Source organism: Felis catus, chromosome C1 (genome assembly GCF_018350175.1).
Source record: "Felis catus isolate Fca126 chromosome C1, F.catus_Fca126_mat1.0, whole genome shotgun sequence".
NCBI lineage: Eukaryota > Metazoa > Chordata > Mammalia > Carnivora > Felidae > Felis > Felis catus.
Window position 1 is genome coordinate 75,389,534 of NC_058375.1, and position 20,171 is coordinate 75,409,704.

At 38.3% G+C, this 20,171-nt stretch overlaps 1 protein-coding gene across 5 annotated transcripts in view; it reads right to left on the minus strand.

Annotated features, from left to right (window-relative positions):
• LOC101093701 (guanylate-binding protein 6-like) overlaps nucleotides 1-14,120 on the minus strand; it is a 39,467-nt gene extending 25,347 nt beyond the window's left edge. Inside the window, exons 1-5 of one of the 5 annotated variants that reach the window (XM_011284884.3) lie at nucleotides 13,838-14,120; nucleotides 11,429-11,503; nucleotides 10,047-10,242; nucleotides 8,195-8,322; nucleotides 85-194 (exon numbers count right to left, since the gene is read on the minus strand). In XM_011284884.3, the coding sequence (XP_011283186.2) occupies nucleotides 85-194; nucleotides 8,195-8,322; nucleotides 10,047-10,242; nucleotides 11,429-11,431 (437 nt within the window). In that variant the 5' untranslated portion in view covers nucleotides 11,432-11,503; nucleotides 13,838-14,120. The other 4 variants (XM_006934887.4, XM_045036144.1, XM_019837390.3 and 1 more) reach the window with 4 other exon arrangements.
• Nucleotides 14,121-20,171: the final 6,051 nt, after the last annotated feature.

A 20,171-nucleotide genomic window follows, 5' to 3' on the forward strand; every position in this document is an offset into this window, starting at 1 on the left:
ATTAAGTCACAGGAAAGAGGACAGTCTCAGTTGCCATTCCTGTAAACTCAATGAAACTTGGTGGTTTGGTCCCTGGAAGGATACTGCAGCTGCTCCAGAGCCTGGCTGTTGATGGTGCCCATGCTGTTGTAGATCAAGGTGCTGCTCAGAAGCACAGTCAGGGCAAAGATCCATGAGTCATTCTTAGGGTCTTCCTAAAAAGCACATTGGACAAGGGACTTAGAAGGCTGCTCTTTATTCATTAATTCATTTTTCATTCATTCAGCTTTTCATTCATTATTTTGTCACTATATATTGCTGAACAGTATGGCAAAGAATACAAGTTTTGAAGACCATCATAAATTCAACCTCATTTTGAGTATTAATACAATCCCCTCTCAGAGCCTCAGTATCCTAAGCTATTAAAAGAAGTGAATGACATGGTCAATATGCGTAGAATGTTTAATGCAGTGCCTAGAAGATAGTAGGTATACAATGTGAGCAATTATTCCTCTAACAAATTTTTCTTCATGTTGTCTGTATTTGCAACACAAACGTTGTTCAACAACTACTCTTTAGGCACCTACAAATGCCAGACACTGCATTTGGCTGTATGGATGAAAAGATCCACATGAGATTCCCTGAACTCAAGATGACTTTATGAAGGGACAGATAAACATGTCAACATATAAATGTAACCGAGATTATAATCTCTCGCATGGAAACAAGTATTGTACAACTTCAGAGCATATCTGCCAGGGATATGATGGATATATGATGAAATCTGGTGCACTTCAAAGAGTTGATAGAATGTGGACATGTAGATTTGAAGGGATCATGCAGCTTGCCAAGGCAGAATTATTAGAAAGTGCAGATCCTGAAAAACTGTTACAAAGTTACTTCTGTTTGACTGAAACAATGAGTAGGGGTGCAGATATGGAAGACAAAGCTAAAATTAAGATTCAGGGCAAGACCTGAAGTTCTCTGAAGACCAAGAAAACAGGGTCAGATATCTCAAATCACTCCACAATTCTAGCATTAGCCATTGGTTCTGCTGCCATCAGGAGTTTACAGTATGGTATACTTTGTTGCCTTGTACAAATGCAGTATCTGCATTCTATGCTTACCAGACTTGATCTTGAAGACTAGAACACTTTTTCATATTTTTGGGAAAAACTATTTCTTCAAGTCCTTATTTCATTATCCCTAAAACTAACCAAATTTAGATTTTTTTTTTTAAAAGCAGGACTTGAGCCAAAAAACAATCTATTTAAATCTCAGGAAAATCATTTTGGCTTTTTTATTTGTTTGCATTTTCTTTTTTCTTTTTAAAATATATTTTAGTTAGTTAACATACAGTAGAATTTTGGTTTCAGAAGTAAAATTCAGTGATTCATCACTTACATACAACATCCAGTGCTCATCCCAACAAGTGCCCTTCTTAATGCACATCGCCCATTTAGCTCATCTCCCATCCACCTCTTTCCATCAACCCTCAATTTGTTCTCTACCATTAAGAGTCTCTTGTGGATTGTGGGGCACCTGGGAGGCTCAGTTGGTTAAGCACCTGACTTTGGTTCAGGTCATGATCTCATAGTTTGTGGGTTGAGCCCAGTGTTGGGATCTGTCTAGATCCTGGACCCTGCTTCAGATTCTCTTTCCCTCTCTCTCTCTCTCTCTCTCTCTCTCTCTCTCTGTCTCTGTCTCTCCACAGCTCCCACTCTGTTGCTCTCTCTTTCAAAAATAAATAAACATTAAAAAAAAAAGACTTCTGGTTTGTTAACCTTTCTTCTTTCCCCCCACCCTTCCCTTCATCTGTTTTGTTTCTTAAATTCCACATGAGTGAAATCATATATTTGTCTTTCTTGGACTGACTTATTTCCCTTAGCATAATACATTCTAGCTCCATTCACATCATTGCAAATGGGAAGATTTCCCTTTTTTGATGGCCAAGTAATATTCTGTTGTATATACACACCACATCTTCTTTATCCATTCATCTTTCGGTAGACATGTGGGCTTTCCCCCTTGTTTGGCTATTGTTGATAATGCTGCAATAAACACTGGGGTGCATGTACCCCTCTGAATCTGTATTTCTTTATCCTTTCAGTAAACATATAATAGTGCAATTGCTAGATTGTGAGGTAGTTCTATTTTTAGTTTTTTGAGGAACCTCCAAACTGTTCTTCAGAATGGCTGCACCAGTTTGCATTCCCACTAACAGTGCAAGAGGGTTCCCCTTTCTCTGCATCCTCACCAGTACCTGGCATTGTTTCTTGTGTTGTTAATTTTAGTCATTCAGTCAGGTGTGAGGTGGCATCTCACTGTGTTTTTGATTTGTATTTCCCTAATGATGAGTGTTGTTGGGTATCTTTTCATGTGTCTGTTAGCCATCTGGATGTTTTCTTTGGAAAAGTGTCTATTCATGTCTTCTGCCCATTTCTTAACTGGGGTGTTTGTTTCTTGGGTGTTGAGTTTGATAAGTTCTTCATATATTTTGGATACTGTTTATCAGATATGTCATGTGCAAATATTTTCTCCCATTCCGTAGGTTGCCTTTTAGTTTTGCTGATTGTTTCCTTTGCTGTGTAGAAGCTTTTGTATTTGATGAAGTCCCAAGAGTTCATGTTTGCTTTTGTTTCCCTTGCCTTCAGTAATGTGTCTAGTAAGAAGTTGCTCCAGCCAAGGTCAAAGAAGTTGCTGCCTGTTTTCTCCTCTAGGATTTTGAAGGTTTCCTGTCTCACATTTAGATCTTTCATCTATTTTGAACTTATTTTTGTGTACGGTGTAGGAAAGTGGTCCAATTTCATTCTTCTGCATGTTGTCATTCAGTTTCCCCAACACCATTTGTTGAAGAGGCTGTCTTTTTTTCCATTGGATATTCTTTTCTGCTTTGTCAAAGATGAGTTGACTATATAGTAGTGGGTCCATTTCTGAATTTTCTATTCTGTTCCATTGATCTATGTGTCTGTTTTTGTGCCAGTATAGTACTGTCTTGATGACTACAGCTTTGTAATATAGCTTGAAATCCAGAAATGTGATGCCTCCAGTTTTTCAATTTTTCAGGATTACTTTGGCTATTCAGGGTCTTGGTGGTTCCATACAAATTTTAGGATTGTTTGATCTAGCTCTGCAAAGAAAGCTGGTGTTATTTTGATAGGAATTGCATTAAATCTGTAGATTGCTTTGAGAAGTGTAGACTTTTTTTTTTGAGTTGTGTAGACATTTTAACAATGTTTTTTCTTCTAATCCATGAGCATGGAATTGTTTTTCCATTTCTTTGTGTCCTCTTCAATATCTTTCATAAGTCTTCTACACTTTTCTTTTTTTTTTTTATGAAATTTATTGACAAATTGGTTTCCATACAACACCCAGTGCTCATCCCAAAAGGTGCCCTCCTCAATACCCATCACCCACCCTCTCCTCCCTCCCACCCCCCATCAACCCTCAGTTTGTTCTCAGTTTTTAACAGTCTCTTATGCTTTGGCTCTCTCGCACTCTAACCTCTTTTTTTTTTTTTCCTTCCCCTCCCCCATGGGTTCCTGTTAAGTTTCTCAGGATCCACATAAGAGTGAAACCATATGGTATCTGTCTTTCTCTGTATGTATGGCTTATTTCACTTAGCATCACACTCTCCAGTTCCATCCACGTTGCTACAAAAGGCCATATTTCATTTTTTCTCATTGCCACGTAATATTCCATTGTGTATATAAACCACAATTTCTTTATCCATTCATCAGTTGATGGACATTTAGGCTCTTTCCATAACTTGGCTATTGTTGAGAGTGCTGCTATGAACATTGGGGTACAAGTGGCCCTATGCATCAGTACTCCTGTATCCCTTGGATAAATTCCTAGCAGTGCTATTGCTGGGTCATAGGGTAGGTCTATTTTTAATTTTCTGAGGAACCTCCACACTGCTTTCCAGAGCGGCTGTACCAATTTGCATTCCCACCAACAGTGCAAGAGGGTTCCCGTTTCTCCACATCCTCTCCAGCATCTATAGTCTCCTGATTTGTTCATTTTGGCCACTCTGACTGGCGTGAGGTGATACCTGAGTGTGGTTTTGATTTGTATTTCCCTGATAAGGAGCGACGCTGAACATCTTTTCATGTGCCTGTTGGCCATCCGGATGTCTTCTTTAGAGAAGTGTCTATTCATGTTTTCTGCCCATTTCTTCACTGGGTTATTTGTTTTTCGGGTGTGGAGTTTGGTGAGCTCTTTATAGATTTTGGATACTAGCCCTTTGTCTGATATGTCATTTGCAAATATCTTTTCCCATTCCGTTGGTTGCCTTTTAGTTTTGTTGGTTGTTTCCTTTGCTGTGCAGAAGCTTTTTATCTTCATAAGGTCCCAGTAATTCACTTTTGCTTTTAATTCCCTTGCCTTTGGGGATGTGTCGAGTAAGAGATTGCTACGGCTGAGGTCAGAGAGGTCTTTTCCTGCTTTCTCCTCTAAGATTTTGATGGTTTCCTGTCTCACATTTAGGTCCTTTATCCATTTTGAGTTTATTTTTGTGAATGGTGTGAGAAAGTGGTCTAGTTTCAACCTTCTGCATGTTGCTGTCCAGTTCTCCCAGCACCATTTGTTAAAGAGGCTGTCTTTTTTCCATTGGATGTTCTTTCCTGCTTTGTCAAAGATGAGTTGGCCATACGTTTGTGGGTCTAGTTCTGGGGTTTCTATTCTATTCCATTGGTCTATGTGTCTGTTTTTGTGCCATTCTACACTTTTCAAAGTACAGAACTTTTACCTCCTTAGTTAGGTTTATTCCTAGGTTTTTTATTGCTTTTGGTACAATTGTAAATGGGACTGATTCCTTGATTTGTCTGTGTTTCATTATTCGTGCTTCGTTATTTTTGTTCTCTGACTGCTGAGGTTAAGACTTACAGAACTATGTTAAATAGTAATGGTGAGAGTGGACATCTTTGTCTTGTTCCTGACTATAGGTAAAAGGCTCTCAATTTTCCCCCATTGATGATCATTCTTTCATATATGGCCTTTATGATGTTGAGGTTCCCTCTAAACCTACTTTGTTGAGTTTTTGTTTTATCAAGAATTGATGCTTTATTTTATCAAATGCTTTTTATACATTTATTGATAGGTCCATATGGTTCTTATCCTTTATTTTATTAATGTGGTATATCACACTGATTGATTTACAAATATTGAACGAGCCCTTCAGCCCAGGAATAAATCCCATTTGACTGTGGTGAATAACTCTTTTAATGTACTGTTAAATTCAATTTGCTAGTATCTTATTGAGAATTTTTGCATCCATATTCATCAGGGATATTGGCCTGTAATTCTTCCAATTCTCTTTGTCTGGTTTTGGAATTAAGGTAATGCTGCTTCACAGAATGAGTCTGGAAGTTTCTGTTCCAGTTCTACTTTTTGGAACAGTTTGAGAAGAATAGGTATTAACTCTTCTCCCTCTTTCCCTCCCTTACTCCCTCCCTTCATTATATCCTTTTGTATTAACTCTTTTTTAAATGTCTTATAGAATACCCCTGGGAAGCCATCTGGCCCAGGACTCTTGTTTTTTCAGAGCTTTTTTAAAAAAAAAATTTTTTTTAATGTTTATTTATTTTTGAGACAGAGAGAGACAGAGCATGAACAGAGGAGGGTCAGAGAGAGAGGGAGACACAGAATCTGAAACAGGCTCCGGGCTCCGAGCTGTCAGTACAGAGCCCGATGCGGGGCTCGAACCCACGGACCACGAGATCATGACGTGGGCCGAAGTCGGACGCTCAACCGACTGAGGTATCCAGGTGCCCCTGGAAGCTTTTTGATAACTGATTCAATTTCTTTTCTGGTTACGGGTCTGTTCAAATTTCCTATTCCTTCCTATTTTAGCTTTGGTAATTTGTGAGTTTCTAGGTATGTCCATTTCTTCCAGATTGCCCAGTTTGTTGACATATAATTTTTCACAGTATTCTCTTATAATTGTATTTCTGTGGTGTTGGTTGTGATCTCTCCTCTTTCATTTGTGATTTTATCTATTTGGATCCTCTCTCTTTTCTTGTTGAGAAATCTGGCTGGAGGTTTATCAATTTTGTTTATTCTTTCAAAGAACCAGCTCTTAGTTTCATTGATCTGTTATACTGCATTCTTTTGTTTCTGTATCATTTATTTCTGTTTTAATCTTTAATATTTCCCTTTTTCTGCTGGATTTAGGCTTTATTTGCTGTTTCTTTTCTAACTTGTTTAGGTTTAAGTTGAAATTGTATATTTGGTACCTTTCTTGCTTGTTGAGATAGGCCTGAATTGCAGTATACTTTCCTTATAGGACTGCCTTTGCTGCATCCCAAAGGGTTTGGACTGTAATGTTCTCATTCATTCTCTAGTAGGATGTTTTTTACCTTCCATGTATTTAAGGGCTTCCCAAATTTTTACTTGTGGTTGACTTCAAGCTTCATAGCACTGTGATCTGAAAATATGCATGGTATGATTTTGATCTTTTTGTACCTATTGAGGGCTGATTTGTGACCCAGTATGTGATCTATTTTGGAGAATGTTCCATGTGCACTTGAGAAGAATGTGTATTCTGCTGCTTTAGGATGGAATGTTCTGAATATACCCAGTCATCCAGTCCAATCCAGTGTGTCATTCAAAGCCACTGTTTTCTTGTTGATTTTCTGCTTAGGTATCTGTCTATTGTTGTAAGTGGGGTATTAAATTCCCCTACTATTATTGTATTATTATCAATGAGTTTCTTTATGTTTGTAATTAATTGATTTACATATAATGGGTACTCAAGTTTGGGGGCATAAATATTTACAATTGTGAGACGTTCTTGATGGATACACTCCTTAATTATGATATAATGCCCTTCATCTCTTGTTATAGTCTCTGTTTTAAAATCTAGTTTGTTTGATATAAGGATGGCTATTCCAGCTTCCTTTTGACACCTAGTAGTATGATAGATGGCTCTCCATCCCCTCACTTTCAATCTGCAGGTGTCTTTAGGTCTAAAAATGAGTCTCTTATTGGCAGCATATAGATGGATCTTGTTTGTTTGTTTTTTAATCTATTCTGATACCATGTATCTTTTTATTGGAGTATTTGGTCCATTGACATTCAGAGTGATTACTGAAAGATATGAATTTAGTGTCATTGTGTTACACCTATAGAGTTGGTGTTTCTGGTGATGTTCTTTGGTCCTTTGTAGTCTTTATTGCTTTGGTCTTCTTTTCTTTTTTTTTTCCTCCCCTCAAAGAGTCCCCCTTAAAATTTCTTGCAGGGTTGGTTTAGTGGTCACAAAATCCTTCTTTAGTTTTTGTTTGTCTGGGAAACCCTTTATCTCTCCTTCTATTCTGAATGACAGCTTTGCTGGATAAAGAATTCTTGGCTGCATATTTCATTTTGGTTTTATACTGAAGTTATCGAGAACTTTAAAGCTGAGCACAAAAACTCTGAATACTTTTTCCCCACAATTATGGAAAACAGGTATTTACCATTGCTACTTGAATACAGACTCAGAATAATGTAAAATAAAATGGAGAAACAATTTGTTTCACTTAATATTTAAAAACAAAATACTAACATTATCTCAGGTAAAATAATTTCAGTGGGTCAAGGTCATTCTTTTATAGAAGTTAGAGAAGAGGTAATCTCCAAAATCAGAGACTTTAACTAAAACCCTTCATCAATGCTTCTGGTGTAGCTGAAGCTTTGTCTGAAGAGGATTTAAATAAATTATTTTACCAAAACCCTATTTAACAGCTCCTACTTCTAACTCCATCATTCCCACACACTTGAACTGGTAGTTTCCACTGGTCTCACGGGTTACAGTTTAGACATTACTTCTAGGAATCTTTCTCCAAGCCATATGACTGGATTACTGCCTACATCTATGCATAGCACCCTGTACTGGTCACATTGTGTACATGTTGTCTCCCCAGCTAGGCTCTAGCCATTTGCCTTATTTACTGTAGTGTCTGTTGTACTTAGCACAGAGTCCTGAAATTCAGCTGTTTGGTTAAGTATTTATTTAACTGTATGTTTATCCAACTGTTACAGTAAGAAGATGTTGTTCTAATATACCCAAATATTTGAGCTGACCAAGGAATTAAAGGGACTTTTTCCATGGGAAAAATAATTTAGTCTCATATTCATAATTGGATTTATAGCTTGTAGGAATAGGTAACACAATTTGAATTGAGGTAGCAAATGAATTACAGTCAAAAGAGCAGATTCCCTCATGACTTTTCCTTACCTTTTCCAAGTTACTTAGACCCTCAGTGTCCAGAAGGACCAGGGTGTGGTTCAGCTTAGAGGGGTGGGGTACACACCACATCCAAATACCCTTGGTTGTAGACCTCACTGTGGAACCCAGGGGGAAGCCTAAAAGAGAAGAGGGGAAAGCAACATGGATGTATGGGGATCCTTAGAGTTTAGTGGACTGAGGTTCAACACCTAGTGAAGCTGAGCAAAAAAGAAGGTAAGATATTTGGAATGTACTGGCTGCCTGGTCTACACAGAAAGAAATGAGTGATGACTAATGGGACCAGAGGAAGATTCTCCTAAAAATCAGTAAGAACTAAAAAAGACAACTCAATTACAATTTTTAAAAAGACTTGAGTAGGCATTTAATAAAATAAGAAATACAAATGGCAAATAATATGTGAAAGGGTGCTCAACCTTATTTATAGTGAGGCACATGCCATACAATCAAATAGTTATCACAACAGTAAAAGTTAAACATTTTTCTTAGGATGTGGGAATTCTTAATTGCTGCTAATAAATATGTAGCTTGAATAGAGAGTTGAAAAAGCCATTGATATTATCTGGAAATCCTGAAGAAACACATACTCTTTGATACAGAGATTCCACTTCAGGACATATTATTTAAAAGAAATCTGTGTACATGTGTATCAGGATAAAATTATAAGAAATCTAAGACAACTCTGTTCATAAAAGATAAAAGATACTATAATGCAGTGAGATAAGGAAATACAGCTACATGCTAAAAAATGGATAAATCTTATAAAATTCTTGCTGAGCAAAAGAAGCCATCAAAGAATACATAAAACTTAATTCTATTTATATCAACTTTAAAAGCAAGCCAAGATAAAGTGTGCTTTAGAAATGCAAACATAGACTAGAGCGCCTGGGTGGCTCAGTCAGTTAAGTGTCTGACTTTGGCTCAGATCATCATCTTGTGGTTTGTGAACTCGAGCCCTGTGTCAGGCTCTGTGCTGATAGTTCAGAGCCTGGAGCCTGCCTCAGATTCTGTGTCTTCCTCTCTGTCTGCCCTTTTCCTACTCATGCTTTGTCTCTCTCTCAAAAATAAATAAAAACGTTAAAAAAATTTTAAAAATGCAAACATAGACTACAAAACCATTTTTTAAAAGTAAAGAAAGAAGTATCATGAAAATAAAAATATTGTTTAGCGCTAGTGAGAATGTGAGAGCGTATGACTTGTGCCTTTGACAATGATTTATTTTTTTACTCAAGTCACGATTACACAAGTGTTCACTTTATTTACTTTATTGTACATTGTATTTTAGGCACTCTTTTGTATGTGTTATAGTTTACATATTTGTAAAAACTAAAAAGAGAGAGAGAGAGAAGGGGTTATAACATATGAAAATCTGTTATGACATGGAGGAGAAAAATAAAATGGTAGCTCTATGGAGATACAGAATAAAAAAGATTTTTCCCTTTTCCCTTCCTTCCTTTCCTCTACTTTAAAAAGCAGGAAATATTAAACTACATTTGAAGCTTCTTGGAAGCTTCTTCTTGGAATGACATTATAGTTTTGGCAGAAGTGATGCAGGGGAAAGAAATAAAGTAGTAGCAGAGGCCGAACTTCTGAGCAAAAGAGTGGATGGAATCCAGGGGACTAGTGAGGTTGGTCTTTGATAGGGTGTGGAAAACGGTTCTTCATTATTGGAGAAGAGAGGTTTTATGGACAGATGAGGTCAAGGTTATTAATTAGATGGTAAATATTACAAATTTTCTTCATTGGGCAGAGTCAGCCTTTTCCTTAAGATGATATCAGAAGAGGCCAACCTGCAGTCTCACTGGTTCCGAGCAAATGGGCCCCATCCCAAGACAACACTCACCATGGTTCTGTCCTGCCAGGCAGTTCATCAGGTAGGATTTTCCGGTCCGATACAGCCCTACAATGCCCACCACCACCACAGGCTGAGAAATCTTATTAAGAATCTGTAATGCTTCTGGATTCAGGTTCAGCTGCTCTTCCTGGTTTTCCACTAGACAAATGGGTGCCATCATGATGGGTTCAGTTGCCATGGTAACCTGCAACCCAGAAGACCCTCTCAGTGGAATGGAAAATTCCAAAGTCATCTTTAATGGTTATTCAAGGAACATGCATATTTACTTCATACTTTTTGTACATTTCGAAGGGAAAAGTATACAGCCTGGAATTGGCAAATCACAGACCTCTTCCTCTGGCATACCCATAATCCCTAGTGAAATCAATGATGGCACAAACATACTATTTGTCTCCACTGACTCAATTCTCTAAAAATAATATTCTTGTTCATGAATCCCTCTGCAAGAAAAGCCTTGGTAAAAAAACAAAATCCCTGAAATTTAAAGAATTTTATCTTTTCTTATGAGATGAAGTAATGACACTACAGATACTTAAGCTAAAAGATTGGTAGAGGCTTTATGGTCAGTCAGTAGCAAAAGTAGGAGGTAAATAGTAATCTCACTGTACTACCTACTCCAAAAACTTACCTGTCAGAATTAACTTCCTCAAATATACATTTAAAAAATACGTAAGTTTCTTGACGGAGAAAGAGTAAGGGTTCTGAACAGATAGCATGATCTAAACAGACGCTGTTTTTCCTGCGTCATCATCAAGCCACCGATCTATTTCCAGACCAACTCATCTATTTACAGGGTGTGTGTCTCATACGAAACTTCAGTTCATCTCATATCCAGTCTAATTTATTACCTAATTCATTACCTAAACATCTAATCCATTATATATTTGATGAACCTGATGCCGTGCTCAATGCTGGGGATATAAAAATGAATAAGATAGAGTCCCAACCTTCAAAGTGTCTTAGAATCTTATCAGCTAGCCTTTCATTCACCTGTGAACGATAGAAAAGTCCTAGAAAACCATTGCTTAAAAAGCTCAAAGTGTACTACTCTTTCTCACAAGTGTACAAAGATTAAGATTATACTTCACAAAGTCATCAGGGGCACTGGTTCCTTGTATTTCTTGCTTAACCATCTTTACATCTTTCTTTTTTTTTTTTTAGAGGTGGGGAGGGGCAAAGAGAGAGGAAGAGAAAGAATCTCAAGCAGGCTCCATGCCCAGCATGGAACCCAACAGGGGACTCGATCTCCCAACCAGGAGATCATGACCTGAGCCGAAATCAAGAGTCAGGTGCTCAACCGACTGAGTCACCCAGGCACCCCTGCTTAGCCGCCTTTTAACAATGCCACCTCATAGTATAAGCTGACTCACCATCACATGTGCCTTGTATCCAGCGGAAGAAGAAAAGAGGAAGGACTCTGGGTCACCTTCCTTCAAGGATATCTCCTGGATAATTGATCATGCACACATCACTTTAGCTCAGATTCCAGTTCCTGTAATTATATCTCAAGAGCTTATGGTATTTTGGAAAAGATAGACAATAATCACTTATTGCAGCATAAGTAGAAAAGTGCCATAATAGACATCTGCACAGGATGGTGTCCAAGTGAAGGAGGAATGGCATGAGAGAACAGTAAAGAATGGAGCTCTCTCTTAAAGCAGAACAGAAATACCTTTATAGTGACTAGAGAAAGATATAGTTCCAGGATTTATTTAACTGGAAGAAAAGGACATTTCTAGGCTTTATAATGTTTTATTTTTGTTTATAGGCTTACAGAGAAACGAGCCAGTAGTGTGGATGTTTGAGGTTCTGTCCAGATCTGACAGAGTCCCACATGTGGGAAAGTTTGAATATTTCCCTCTCAGTGAGTAGAGTGTTTCATGAGACAAAGAGACAGAGATTAGTCATGGAGCTTTGACTGTCCCTTTATTTTTGTTATGACAGTGTTGAACAATAGTGTTCCATACTGTTTCCAGCTCTCTGTCCAAGGTGGGGTTTCTCTGACAGTCATTCAGGCTGTCCTGAAGTGCACGAAGAAGACACTCTCATGCTCAGGAGAGAGGTATGCATACCATTCCTGTACCATCATTGTGAGTATGTGTAATACTTAAACACAATCCTGTCTCATCTGGGACAGACTAATGCCAACACGTAACAACAACTCTTACCTCATTTGAGACACTAAATGAAATATTAAAGAGCAACTAAGCATAATTTCAGGATAAGGAATACTTTTTTGTATACTTCTCAACATTCTATTTTGCCTCTATATTCTGTGAAATTAGACATTGTCCATTTATTTCTTGCAGTAAACAAAAAATTATTAATTGCACAACAAATAATCATGGACTTTTAGCTTATAAAACAAAGCTGCCTAAAGGCATTGATGACAGAGAAGTACAACTAATATTAGCTCTAACTGGGTGTTGTATGGAAACTAATTTGTCAATAAATTTCATATAAAAAAAATAAATAAAAGATGCTCAATAATATTTTTGGAATAAATAAATGAATAAATGAATGAAAAAAAAATATTAGCTCTAGTACAACTAATATTAGAGCAGGAACAAGAGTGACAACTGAAGAGAGGCACCATGATATATTGTGTTTAGAGCCTGAGTGCCTGGGTTCAAATATTGGATCCATTCTTTATGAGCTGTTGGACCACCAAAAAAATACTTACTCTCTTTGTGCCTATTTCTTTTTTACTAGTATTCTCATAAGATTGGACTACTAATGGTGACTACATCACAGGCCATTGGGAGTATTAAATAATTCATGACATTTAAGGCAACCTAAATCCATAGCTGGTATATTGTAACTCCTATGTAAGTAAAACTAAGTATCTGAGAAGATAGGAAAGGTAGAATTCCAAATTCATGTGAAGGACCATTTTGGACAGACACAGTGACACTTCTCTCATCCAGGAGTTAATGTGAAGCGGACACCGACAGAAAGCAGGACTGAGATGTCCAAGCTAACATGATTTAAAATCCAAATTAAATAAATAGGACGAGATAGTTCTAACAGAAGGAGTTAGATGGTCAATAGTTCCCAAAAGTTACTGTCTATAAGAATCAGCTGAAATAATGGTAAAAATGTCCAAAATCTACATTTTCAACAAATACCATAAGATATTCTGATGCAGTTTGTGCGCGGAACACACATTTATAAACAGTGCAAAATAAACAGTGTTAAACCTTAGAATTATTTTTAACAATTGATTAGCGTAAGTGAGACTGAATTACTCCATACATCTCTGCTGTAGGTATGTATTAAATATGACTAGCACAAACATGAGCAACAGACAAACTTCTGGGATAGAAGCTGTAGGGGAGACAAGGACCAGCCTGCCTGTTTTCCCCGGCGCCCAGCAGGGGGCAGGCAGGACACGGCGGAGGAGGGAGGGGCTGCCCGGAGGGAGCGACCCCACCCGGCGTCCCTGCGAGGAGGGGTCGGAGGTCTGTCCGCCAGCCAGCCGGAGGAAGGCTACGGCCCCCCCTTCCGCAGCCACGGCGGCCCGCACGGGTCCTTTAACCGCGCCAGGCTCCCCGGGACGCCCGAGGGGGAGCGGCGCCTCCCGGGACGGCGGCGCGCGCGCGCGCCGTAGCCCCCCAGGCGCCCGCGTGGACGCGCACTGGCTGAGTGGCAGGAGCAAAGCGCCCCGCGCCGGCCTCCCGCTGCCTTCCCGCGGGCGGCGCGGAGCCTGCGCCTGGGCCTGTGTTGTTAGTTTGGTAGCCGAAGCGCGCGCGGAAAGCCGGGTTTAGGAGCGAACTTACGTGGCGCTGGCGCTGCGGTCAGGGGACGAGTTCTCAGCAGCTCTCGCTCGCCCCTCGCGCGCTCCACCAGCGTCTGGTTCCTCAGGAAACTGTTGCCTTTGGAAGCAGGAGAGCCGCCGGATATTACAGCCATGCAGGCATGGGTGGGGATGGGGAAGATAGAAATCGAAAGCATTTTTCCTCCGGTTCTGACTGCGGGGGTCTTCGCTTGTTTTGCCGAGGCGGGAGAGCGCGCGTGTGAGGGGAGGCGCGGCAGGTGCGTGCGGTTCCTGCGCCAGCGTTTGGAAGCCTATAGGCGCCGCCTGCGCAGTGGGCTCCCCGGCCTCCGCGGGAGGAATGTGGGCGCAGTGGCGGCCCCGCGGCAGCTTTTCTCCGTGCGGGGCCTTGTCAGGGGACAGCTTTGTTTGTTGTTTCGTTCTTTAATTTTTACGTGCTCTTTTCTTCCTCCCCCACTTTAAAAGAACTACTCTTGTTAGTATTATAAGTATTCTTAAAAAAAAAGTATTCTTTTCATAACAAAAGTACGCATATGGTGAACGTGTGTGTGTGTGTGTGTGTGTGTGTGTGTGTGTATCCCCCAAAACTATCATCCCCAAATAATCACAAGTACTTTGTTCCAATTCTTGCAGTTAGTTTTTTCTCTGTTTTTCTACCATGTGGGTAGATTGGGGGTGGGGGCCTTTTGCTTATGTAATTTGGGGTTCTAAATAAAATAGAAAAATACGAAGTCAACAATGAATTCTCATTAAAAGTAAAGCAAAGAAGTCATAACCAACATCACATTTTAAAAATATGGCGAATGAATGCTACAAACATTTTCAGAAATTTCAGGATGGCTTAAAAACATTAATAGTGTTAATTCTATCTTCACCGTTGTATTTGTGTGAAATTGGCTCTTTGACAATAACAGTGGTAAAAGCTAAGTACGGCCCTGATGGTTGTGCATTCACTTTTTATACAATATCAAAAATCTTGTTAAACTAACAAAAGTTAAATTGGTGTTAAATTATCAAAATATAGCACTGATATGGCAATCAAAACTGGTAAATATCAGAAAAATAAAATTTCATATTGAAAATTTTAAATCTCCCTTTTTCCTTTCGTGTGTAATGTGATGCTAACATATTCTTTTTAACCAATCATATTTTTATGGGAAATTTATCTTTCAGTATAAACTTATATATTGTCCTTCCTATTATTGTACAAAAATTTACCCATATTTATATGACGTTGGTGAAATTGGATGTGCTTTTAAAATTTTCCTTCCTTGATATTATTAAAATTGGATGATAATATTTTTTTTCCTCACTTGAGGTACATTTTACTGGTACGTATAATTCAAATGTAGGACCCATTGCTATTGCATATTTAAAGAGAAAATCAAAGTTCTCACTCTTGGTGGATCTTGGGGGCAAATATAACATAAAGTAAGATGTGGTGGGTGTTAAGTAGTGTTACAAATGCACTGTTTGGTTGTCTACAACAGCAACAATTCATTATATTCAGAAGGATTTTAGATGGCCTTAGGAGGTGGCATTACTTTTAGGTCTTGAGGAATGACTCAGATTTCATCAAAGAAAGACTGGACAAAATGCTTTTGTTGTTGTTGCTGAGAGAGAGAGAGCATATATGAGCAGTGGGGAGAGGTAGAGGAAGAGGGAGAAAGAGAGAATCTTAAGCAGGCTCCACACTCAGCATGAAACCAGTCTTGGGATTTGATCTAATGACTCTGAGACCGTGAACTGAGCCAAAATCAAAAGTTGGACACTTAAACTGACTGAGCCACCCAAGCAACCCAAAATGCATTTTAAAACAAAGGAAGGAAATGAACTAATACACAATGGTTATGAGCAATGCTAGGAATGATCCAGGGTTTATTATAGCCAGAGATTGAAAGGTCACTTGGGATCTGGGTCATGATCTTTAATCCAGAGGCAGGTAAAATCTTGAGTGTTATCAGACATGCTTTAGAGTTGTATGTAAATTCCATCATCCATCCCTCTGAGAGAAGGAAAAAGACAATGAAGTGGGAGTACTGGAGACAGAGATCATTTTGGAGGCTGTTGGACTATTTAAAGACATGTTACAACCCTTCCACTGTAAGTTTGTATGGAAACATTGTTCCACAGGATCATTCAGGGATATAGACTCCTTCCTCTACCACTAAGGCGTTGTAGTCATTTGTAAGGTCAAACATTGATGGCTAACATATCTGTGATCCTACAATAGGAGGGAAAAGAGACTGGAGGATTATAAACTCAAAGTTCTCTGGCCCAGACTCTCAAATGACAGACATATACTTCTGCACCTATTTCAGATACAAACATAATCTAATTATAGCTGAAAGAACAGTCAGAAAAGTATAATCTCTAGCTGTACTGTTATGAGATCATCTTATACCATAGAATCTTACAATATTTAAAGCTGTGAAGTCTGTTATAATGCCAAAAGTATATGCAACAATATCAGAAACAGATGTTTTTTAAGTCCTAAAATTAAAGTTGGCCATTTTTTTTAAATTAACGTTTATTTATTTTTGAGACAGAGAGAGACAGAGCATGAATGGAGGGAGGGTCAGAGAGAGAGGGAGACACAGAATCAGAAATAGGCTCCAGGCTCTGAGCCGTCAGCACAGAGCCCGACGCGGGGCTCGAACTCACGGACCGCGAGATCATGACCTGAGCCGAAGTCGGACACTTAACCGACTGAGCCACCCAGGCGCCCTAAAGTTGGCCATTTTGAGAGTGGAACCCAAGCTGAGCTAAGAACATCATTCTTTTTATACCATCCGTGTATGGCGTAATTTCCTCAATGGCACACTGAAACATCCCAACATCCTCCCACTCTCAATCTTACAATATTACGTTTTTTTACAGCAAAATGTTTTTATTAGTATTTAGCAATGAAAGAAAAAATAAATTTAGAGTTTTTCTTGCTTATAATTGTTTCAAGGCAAAAAATCTTTTATAATTGTATTTTGGAGCGTAATACTGGCAAAGGAAGAGTTGTTAAAATTTTCCTGAACTGATGGAGTTTAAATAAGGCTTTGTTTAACATAGATGAAGGGGTTTTTTTTTCATTTTGTATTCATTTGTATCCAAAAAAATAGCTTATCATGTTATTTTAGCTTTTTTTTTTTTTTTTTTTTTTTTTTGGCACGTACTATACCAGCTTTTGAAGTTACTGGAAGTTCTTAGGAAAAGTTTCATTTTAACATCCTGCTACACGTTGTGAAAGAACAAAGAGTTATGGATGTACCAGCCCTTCCGGAGAGCACAGATGTGAAGGAGTTTCAGTTCTGATATCTGCCTAGGGCAATTTTTAGGTGAAAAACACATGTGTGTTGATTGTTCTTACTCTTAAATTTTTTTAAAATTTTTTTTAATGTTTATTTGTTTGTGAGACAGAGAGAGACAGAGCATGAAGGGGAGAGGGTCAGAGAGGGAGACACAGAATCCGAAACAGGCTCCAGGCTCTGAGTTATGAGCACAGAGCCCAACATGGGGTCGAACTCACAAACCGTGAGATCATGACCTGAGCCGAAGTCGGATGCTTAACCAACTGAGCCACCCAGGCGCCCCAACTCTTAAATTTTTTTAATGTTTATTTTTGAGACAGAGAGAGAGAGAGAGAGAGAGAGAGAGAGAGAGAGAGAGAGAGAGAGAATGTGAGCAGCGAAGGGGCAGAGAGAGAGAGAGAGAGAGAGAGAGACAGAATGAATCCAAAGCAGGCTCCAGGCTCTTAGGTGTCAGTGCAGAGCCCAGCTTGGGGCTCGAATCCAGGAACTGTGAGATCATGACCTGAGCCGAAGTCGGATACTTAACCAACTGAGCCACCCAGGTGCCTCGATTTTTCTTATTCTTAATTAACCTAACAGACGACAGTTTGTTCAAAATTACAGTGCCAACAATGTATTTGATTATGTATGCTAATGTATATATCTTGGTATGTATAACATATATATGGGTATAGATATATGCTTATGTATTCTTATATATAAGTGAAATGAGTGACAGCAACAACACAAAGAATGGGAGGGAGGAATTAGGCTTATTTTGTTATTTTAAGGGACTTACACTATCTGTGAGATGGTACAGTACAATATTATTTGAAAGGACATTTGGATTAGTTGTAAATATATATTGTAAACTCTAGAGCAACTGCTAAAAAATGAAAAAGAAAACCCAGCCAATATACTAAGAAGGGAGAGAAAAAGAGAAACATGTAAAAAGCTCAGTTAAAATCACAAAAAGGCAGAAAAAGACTGGAAGACAAAAATAGGAACAAAAAAACAAGAGCAACAAGTAGAAAACAGTAATAAAAATAGTAGATATTTACCCCACTATATCAATAGTCACTCTGTCAATTGTCTACATGAGAGCAGAGAAGAAAGCTAATAGAAATATTATAATGTATGTGTCTCTATGTGTGTTGTATAATAGTACAATATAAACAATATATTAAGAAAAAAAGTATGCCTAGAGATGAAAAGTGATGCAGAAAAAGATGTAAATCCCAGTTTTCAGGGGGTGCCTGGGTGGCTCAGTCAGTTAAGCGTTTGACTTTGGCTCAGGTCATGATCTTGAGGTTCATGAGTTCAAGCCCTGTATTGGGCTCTGTGCTGACAGCTCAGAGGTCCCTCTCTCTCTGCCCTTCTCCTGCTTGCACTCTGTCTCTCTCTCCCTCAAAACAGATAAACATGAAAACATTTTTTTAAAAATTCCAGTTTTCAGGAGGATTTAATGTTGTTAAATTTTCTGTACCCAAAATATAACTTCAAAATAAGCAAAAATGGGAATGACTACAAGAATAGAAAGGACTACAATTATAAAGAAACATTTATAATACTTTAGTGACAATGTGTTGGATCAAAACTACAAAATCTGTGATAATATTGAAGACTTGAACGTCATAATTAAGAAAACTGAACAAAAGGTGATTTACTCTATAGATAATGGTACTAAAAAATGGTAGAGAAAAATTTTCAGGTTTAAAGATTTTCAATGAAGCCAAGTGTGATTTACTTTGATACAATGTTAAGAAACAATAATGAAAGGATACATGGAAATCCCTATAAGCATGTAAATTAAAAATTATACTTCTAAAAAAAACCTATGGGTCTAAGAAGACTTCATAATAAAAGCTAAAATATTTTAACCTGAAAAATATTGATAATCCTTATATCTTATTGTGAAATTCATCATGTTAATCCCATGTATTAGGGAAGAATTAGCTAAATACCAGGCCCAAGAAGTTAGAAAGTAGACAAACCATGGAAGGAAGAAAAGCAAAAAATAAAGTAGAACTTAATGAAATAGACAACAAATATAAAATAGAGTCAAAGTATCCAAAATGTTGGTCTTTGGTAAAGTTTAATAGGTTGGTAAAGCTGTGGTGACAAATAAAGAGAACAAAAGGTACAAATTATTTTCTCCCATCTTTACAAAAAGGACATTCTACGAAATCATCATGTTTTAACCCATCTAAGAACGGAAGACAAAAGGCAAGCAGGTAAACTGATTTCCAAAGGTATCAATCTCTTTTGAAGAGACAGGCCCATAAACTTCATTCATTCATTCATCCATTCATTTATAAATTTACATCCAAGTTAGTTAGCGTATAGTGCAATAATGATTTCAGGAGTAAAATCCAGTGATTCATCCCCTATGTACAACACACAGTGCTCATCCCAACAAGTGTCTTCCTTAATGTCCCTTATCCATTTAGCCCATCCTCCCACCTACAACACCCCAGCAACCCTCAGCTTGTTCTCTATATTTAAATCTCTTATGTTTTGTCCCCCTTCCTGTTTTTATATTATTTTTGGTTCCCTTCACTTATGTTCATCTGTTTTCTATCTTAAAGTCCTCATACGAGTGAAGTCATATCATATTTGTCTTTCTCTGACTGAGTAATTTCACTTAGCATAATACTGTCTAGTTCCATCCATGTTGTTGCAAATGGCAAGATTTCATTCTTTTCGATTGCCAAGTAATACTCCATTGTGTGTGTGTGTGTGTGTGTGTGTGTGTGTGTGTGTGTGTGTGTATACCACATCTTCTTTATCCATTCATCCATCATGGACACTTGGGCTCTTTCCATACTTTGGCTATTGTCGATAGCACTTCTATAAACATTGGGGTGCATGTGTCCCTTCGAAACAGCACATTGGTATCCCTTGGGTTAATACCTAGTAGTGCTATTGCTGGGTCATAGGGTAGTTCTATTTTTTTTTATAAGTTAACTATTTTTTTTATTGCCCCTAGCCCAGAGTTTATAATGTGACCATGAACATGAATCCTAGCCAATCTTGTCTTTCTTTAGGGAGTCTGCC